Consider the following 6,570-nt stretch of genomic DNA (forward strand, 5'->3'; position numbering starts at 1 on the left):
ACCGTGGTTCTAATTACAGTCATACCAGTAATTTCAGTTGGTACTTGAAAGCAGTTAAAGTATCTTTCAAAGAGAACTTCCAAAAGCTCCACTTTTCAGTAACTGAACCTGGCTTTCCAGTTTGTCAGAAGAAGTGAGGTTGAATAAATATTCATTTTCTTTGGGGAATCAGGTGGGCGATTAGAACACTGAGACTAGAGCCAAACTGCCTAAAGACAAATCCTGACTTCACTATGTAGAAGCTTGGTGACTTCTTAGGAAAGTAATGTACCCACTCTGTACTTTAGGTTCTTCTTGTGCAAAATGTGAGTACTAATAGTACATCAGTACTCACTATACAAATTTTTCATAATTCACAACTACAATTTATTTAAACTCAAAAACTCTACAGGACAGTGTAGAATAGCCCCCATGGGTGTCCGCAGCTGCTAAATCTGAACCCAAATGGAAAGCCACATCTTTCTTTTGAGGAGTGGCTAGTCATTCCCAACTGCTGCCCTTTTCGGTAGCAGCAAGATGGAAAACCACTCTTCCACTAGAACGCTTTGAAATGAAGTCATCAGAGCTTCCCTGTATACACTACTTAGGGTCTTGCAATGGTTCCTACAGTATGATGCTGGCTATGGTTTCCTGGAGAATGTATTTTATTGTCGTGCAGTAATTTCATTGTATTAAAATCAAAGAGTTAATAGACAAAAATAATACCAGATAAAATATGGAGAGGTGGGGTAAAGTCCAAATTTGTGTGCTGTGGAAGGTCCCGAGAGGCAACACTATCACAAAGGAATCCAGTAACATGAGTAATCTCAAAAAGCTAAATCACACAAACACTAGGGTTTCCTGAATCAGACAGATTACTATAAATCTACAATCCCTAGACTCCTCCCTCAGGAAGTCAAACCAGCCCTCCCATGCACGTGAACACTATGAACTTGGGCACTGTGATTAATGAGATCCTGTCATTTTGTGGATGCTTTAGCCGAATGGGAGGCACATCCTGGTCAAATCTGCATTACTGATTTGTACAGCCCTGGAGCACGCGGTCCTTGTACTCTGTGGTCTACCCGACTGTAGTCATGGGGTAGACTCAGCCATTCTCGATATGAGGGCATTTCAGACTGCAGATCCTTGTTGGTTACTTGACTCCTTCCGTCAGGTGGCCCCCTACTGGCTTCTGGCGTGTGGAAGAGTCAGTGCTCAAATTTACTTAGTGTACTGTGTGGGTTATATGACATCCTATGCTTATAAAATTGGCTCCGTTCTCTCAGAACATTAAGACTGAGAACTCAAGAGTCTTGAAGGGAATGTTCCCTAGGAGTCACAGGACATAGATGCGGCGGGAGCGGGGGCAGGGAGGGCGGGGCGGGGAGGAGGAGCCTGGGAAGGGGAGGGACCGGAAGTCCAGCAGTCACGTGACATTTGTTGGCACCGTGCTAGGCCACGCCCCATAAAACAGTTGAAAGGCTTCTGAGGAAAGAAAGCGACTTCAGGAGACAGACGCTTAAGATGGAGACCTCAGAAGGGTTCTGAGCGTCGCTTGAGGCCGGGTTTTGATCAGATTGGCTCCAACCCAGATCTTTCCATTAACTTTTACATCTTACCGTGGTGAGTCCACTGTCGGAGGGATGAAGGCGCGTACCGGTAGTTTCCACACAGAATTGCGTGTGAGGGAACTAAGGAGGGGCTCAATGGCGGGTGGGGGTGGGCTGCTGAGGACGAGGTCTGGGCCGACAGGAAATAGCCTGAGGAGATTGTGTGGAAGTTGCAGGCCTTCCGAATGTGGTGAAATTTTGTTCGCCTGGTAGAGAAAACTGGTAGATGTGTATAACCCAACCCCGGCTTCTCAGGCGCTGTTACTTGTAGAGAGAAAAGTGGAAGAAGACAAAGACCCACAAGAGGAAGTATGTTGTTCCTGAATTTGTAGATCTTTGTCATAGGTCATGTGTGAGGAGAAGACCTCTCTTTCTTGCCCTCACAATAAAACTTTGCCCTCGGCTATCACCCTGTCAGATTGTGTGGTGCCCACGAGGACCGCTTCTCCCCTCCCCCCACCCTTCCCGCCCTTTCTCTGGTCAAATTTTTGTTAAGGACACCGGAAACAGTTTCAAACTTAATCTTAATTTTGTGACTTAATCAATTCTACCAAAATTCTCCTTCCTTTCCTTTCCCAGTCAGCATTCTAAACTTAGGGAAACCAGAAAGTTGAGAGAAAACACATGTATTTAATGTTTCATAAAACTGTTAAAGTAAACTAATGAAGATTCCAAAATTTTTTTTACATTTAATTAGAGGTTTGTAGTGTCACCATATTTTTTTGAGGTAAATATATTTTTAAAAACATTTTATTAGGGGCTCATACAATTGTTACCGCAATCTATACACACATCAATTGTGTGAAGCACATTTGTACATCATTCTCAAAACATTTTCTCTCCACTTAAACCCCCGACATTAGGCCCTCATTTTACCCCTCCCTCCCCGCTCCCCCTTCCCTCATGAGCCCTTGATAGTTTATAAATTGGTATTTTGTCATATCTTGCCCTGTCCGATGCGAAGTCTCCCTTCATCCACTTCTCGGCTGTCTGTCCCCAGGGAGGAGGTCACATATAGTTCCCTGTAATCGGTTCCCTCTTTCCTACCCACTCTCTCTCTACCCTCCCCGTCTCGCCACCCACACCACTGGTCCTGCGGGGCTCATCCGCCCTGGATTCCCTGTATTTTCAGCTCCTATCTGTACCAGTGTACATCCTCTGGTCTAGCCAGACTTGCAAGGTCGAATTCGAGTCATGGTAATGGGAGCGGGGAGGAAACATTTAGGAACTAGAGGAAAGTTGTATTTCTCATCGTTGTTACATAGCACCCTGACTGACTCATTTCCTCCCCAAGACTCCTCTGCAAGGGGATCTCTAGTGGCCTACTAATGGGCTTTGGGTCTCCACTTCGCACTCCCCCCATCATTCACTGTCACCATAATATTTTTGTGCTTCAGATTTGTTTCAGAATTCAAATAGCTTAAATTAGAAATTAGCGCCCCCTCAGACGCTGAATGTGCCCCCTCACCAACCCCACCCTCTTGTGATTTTCTAAGCATGATTTTTTGGACCTCTTTGAAAACTTCCTGCTTTCCCTGAAGTGGAAAATTATAATGATTTAACTTCAGAAAAGCTTTTAAGTAAAAATATGATGCAATATTTTTAACATCATGGAAATGGTGCTGAGTGAACAAAATTTAATAAATATGATTGTACTTGCATTTATGAGGACTGTAAATAGAGTGTGATAGCTGGTTAAAGAAGATTGTCACTTGTGATCATTTATACTACATGCAACTTACATAATCCACTTTCTTTTCTCTCATTTCAGCATTTGCACATTTGTTCTACAAAACTCTGGGTCTGAGATACCACCACAACAAAAATGTACTCAACAGCAAAGAATTTTAGGACATACAGAACTGAAGGTAAAAGGACTTGCACACTGTAGAAATTTTTAGATCATATGTTAGTTTTCAACATGAATCTCAAAGGAAGTGTAGTTTCCCCAAGAGCATTTGAAGTACTAAGGTTCTTCAAAAAAAATATTTTGGGAAGCATTGTTCTACCTTGAGCCTTTGTTCACTAACAATGATGGAATATATGTTGACTAATAATTATAGTTTGCTATTCTCATTAATAAATTATGCATTATCCTTTAATTTTATCCTGTTTTATTGATTAGTCTTCTACTTTGTGGGGGTGGTCAGATGCGCAGGCATTCCCCCCAGTTGCCAGACTGCTGTCTCATCCCTCCCACAGGGGTGGGCGTGCTCCCTGCCTCTGGAGACAATGGACAGGCTCCTGTAGGCGGAGTTTGCACCCTACTGATAATGTTCCTATGGAGACCCAGAGACCACCCTCTCATTACTGGGTATCCTATAGTGTAACCCCTACCTGTGACGTATGTCTCTACCTGTAATTAGTGGACTGGCATGCCCCCAAAAGGTATATAGGCATGGGTCAGCAATATAGAGCTCTCGAACTCGGACTTCTTGGACTCTGACCTCCCTGACTCTCTTCTCCTTCTCCCTTGTTCCCTTTCCCTCCTTCCCTTCCCCCTCTCTCCACGTGGACCACTAAGCTGGGCTGAGGTGAGCAATGTTGCCATGTAACGTGTCTGACTATATTATTGTAATATCTCTCATGCTCTCGATGACTCTAATATAATACTTATATACCTCAACCGTACAATTGTGCATTACTGAACCCAGAAGTAGTATTACTGAACCAGTGAGTTCAAGCAGCGGGTGGGGGCTGGTCCCTTTACCCCCCCAAGCGCCAATTTTAATTTAATACTACACTACTTTAATTTTTCCACTTTACAATTATTCAGAGAGATCTCCAATGAAGCTTCCTTTTAATATAATGATGGCAAAAATAAGTGCATGCATATAAATCATTAGGAAGTATTATCTATAGCAACAAATAAAGGGTCCACTTTTGGAAGTCAGATACAATATAACTTTTAGGATGAGTAGAATTTTTTTTTTTCTTAGGAAGCGATTTATCCAACTGAAAGCATCTGGATTAAATAAAGCCTTTTAGACCAAATTGATTCAATAGCAGTAGTGGGTAGGGACAATTTGTTCCAAAACTCAATTACATTTATTTGTATGTTACATAACTGGTTCATTCTTTATTTACAGTAAGTACTTGATGTTCTAGAGACCACCTGCATTTTTTTGGTTTTGTTTTGCTTTCACCTGTATTTTTTTCAAATTAGCCATTAATATTTGATGTGAATAAATCATCCTATCCCCATGTAATTTCTGTTGGTAGCACAGGTAGCCAAACCCAGGAAAATCCTTTATCTTTTCTCTGACTGTGTCCCTTTATCTGTTTTTCTGAAATTCTATTGTGTAGTTGGTTCAAAAAAGCAAAAAAATAAATACGTTTTTACTTAATACTCTTACTACATGATAAAGAATTAAATGAACTCATTGATCTCAGTGCATACTTTTATACCAGTATGTACATAACTATTCAAGTAAAGTGTCACAATTAAATGCATTCAGTAAAGTATAATTAGTCAAATAATGTCACTTTACCTGATAGTCATTAGTAAAATCACTTGAACATTGCATTCATCAGAATAATCTGTCAGGGGTACAAACTCTTTTACAGGGATATAGTCTACCGTTTGTTGAACTCTCTTCCTCTCTCTTTTCATATGTTGTTTATTTCATTTCTCTTCCTCTCACTACATCACATCATTGTTTTATTTCTTACTGTTCTTCATGACACCATCTATCATGGTTATGTTTGATCAAGGAAGGCGGTTTGCTGTGCCCATCCACTCTTTCTCTTAACCATCCTCTACCCAACCACCCTCACTCTCCAGGAGCACTCTTTTGTTTCTTCCAGTCAAAACAACTGTGTAAGGATCATCACATTATTTTGGCTTTTTCCACCATTTCCATTAGTGTATCATAAGATACATCAGTCCTTGTACACTGGTACAGATAGGAACTGAAAACACAGGGAACCCAGGACAGAAGATTCCCCCAGGACCAGGGTTGAGAGTAGCGACACCAGGAGGCCCGAGGGAAGGTGGGGTAGAAAGGGGGAACCGACCACAAGGGTCCACACACAACCTCCTGGGGGGTGGACAACAGAAAAGCGGGTGAAGGGAGACATCAGACAGTGCAAGAGATGACAAAATAGTAATAATTTATAAACCATCCAGGGCCCATGAGGGAGAAGGGAGCGGGGAGGAAAGGGGAAAATTGAGGAGCTGACACCAAGGGCCCAAGTAGAAAGCAAATGTTTTGAGAATGATGAGGACAACAAATGCACAAATGCGCTTGACACAATGGATGGATGGATTGTGATGAGTTGTATGAGCCCCCAACAAAACGACTCAAAAATATATATTATAGAATCACAAACCAGTATTATTTTCTTATTTAATAAAGAAAACCAAGAATAGACCTAAAAAAAAATACGTCAGTCCTAGATGGATGATATATAGGCAAAGTTGAGTTGGTGCCCTCCTGTTCTTTCTACAATCCATTCTCAAATCCTTCCATTCCTGAATATTCAGAATCTTCATCCCATCCCCATCTACCATAGTACCACCAATACATGTCCACAATTTGGTATTTTTTTAAATCAATTTATTGGGGCTCATACAATTCATCACAATACATAGATCAGTTGTGTACAGCACATCTACACATTTGTTGCCCTCATCATTCCCAAAATTCGGCTGCCTCTTGGGTTCCCGGAACCAGCTCATCTTCCTTTTTTCTCCCCTCCCCCTCCCTTCCTCTGCCCCCATCCCCCATGCACCCCCGATAACCTACAAATCATTACTATATCTTATATTACACTGCCCGGCTTCTCCCCTCACCCACCCCTCTGCTGCCCATCCCCCAGAGAGGAGGAGGTTATATGCAGCCCTCCACGATCAACTCCCCCCTCCCACACTCCCCCTCCCTCCAGGTATTGCCACTGTCACCCCCGGTCCCGAGTGGTTCATCCGTCCTAGATTCCCTGCGCTTCCAATTCCCACCTGTACTGCTGTGCATCATCT

At 42.5% G+C, this 6,570-nt stretch overlaps 1 protein-coding gene across 2 annotated transcripts in view; it reads left to right on the plus strand.

Annotated features, from left to right (window-relative positions):
• Nucleotides 1-1,522: 1,522 nt before the first annotated feature.
• LOC101650421 (nuclear RNA export factor 2-like) overlaps nucleotides 1,523-6,570 on the plus strand; it is a 47,707-nt gene continuing 42,659 nt past the window's right edge. For both annotated transcript variants that reach the window (XM_045290598.1, XM_045290599.1), the window contains exons 1-2: nucleotides 1,523-1,605; nucleotides 3,364-3,460. In XM_045290598.1, coding sequence (XP_045146533.1) covers nucleotides 3,418-3,460 — 43 coding nt within the window. In that variant the 5' untranslated portion in view covers nucleotides 1,523-1,605; nucleotides 3,364-3,417. The remainder of the gene's footprint in view (nucleotides 1,606-3,363; nucleotides 3,461-6,570) is intronic.

The sequence above is a fragment of the Echinops telfairi genome, unplaced genomic scaffold, assembly GCF_000313985.2.
Source record: "Echinops telfairi isolate 266 unplaced genomic scaffold, ASM31398v2 ScPeMD7_44;HRSCAF=162, whole genome shotgun sequence".
NCBI lineage: Eukaryota > Metazoa > Chordata > Mammalia > Afrosoricida > Tenrecidae > Echinops > Echinops telfairi.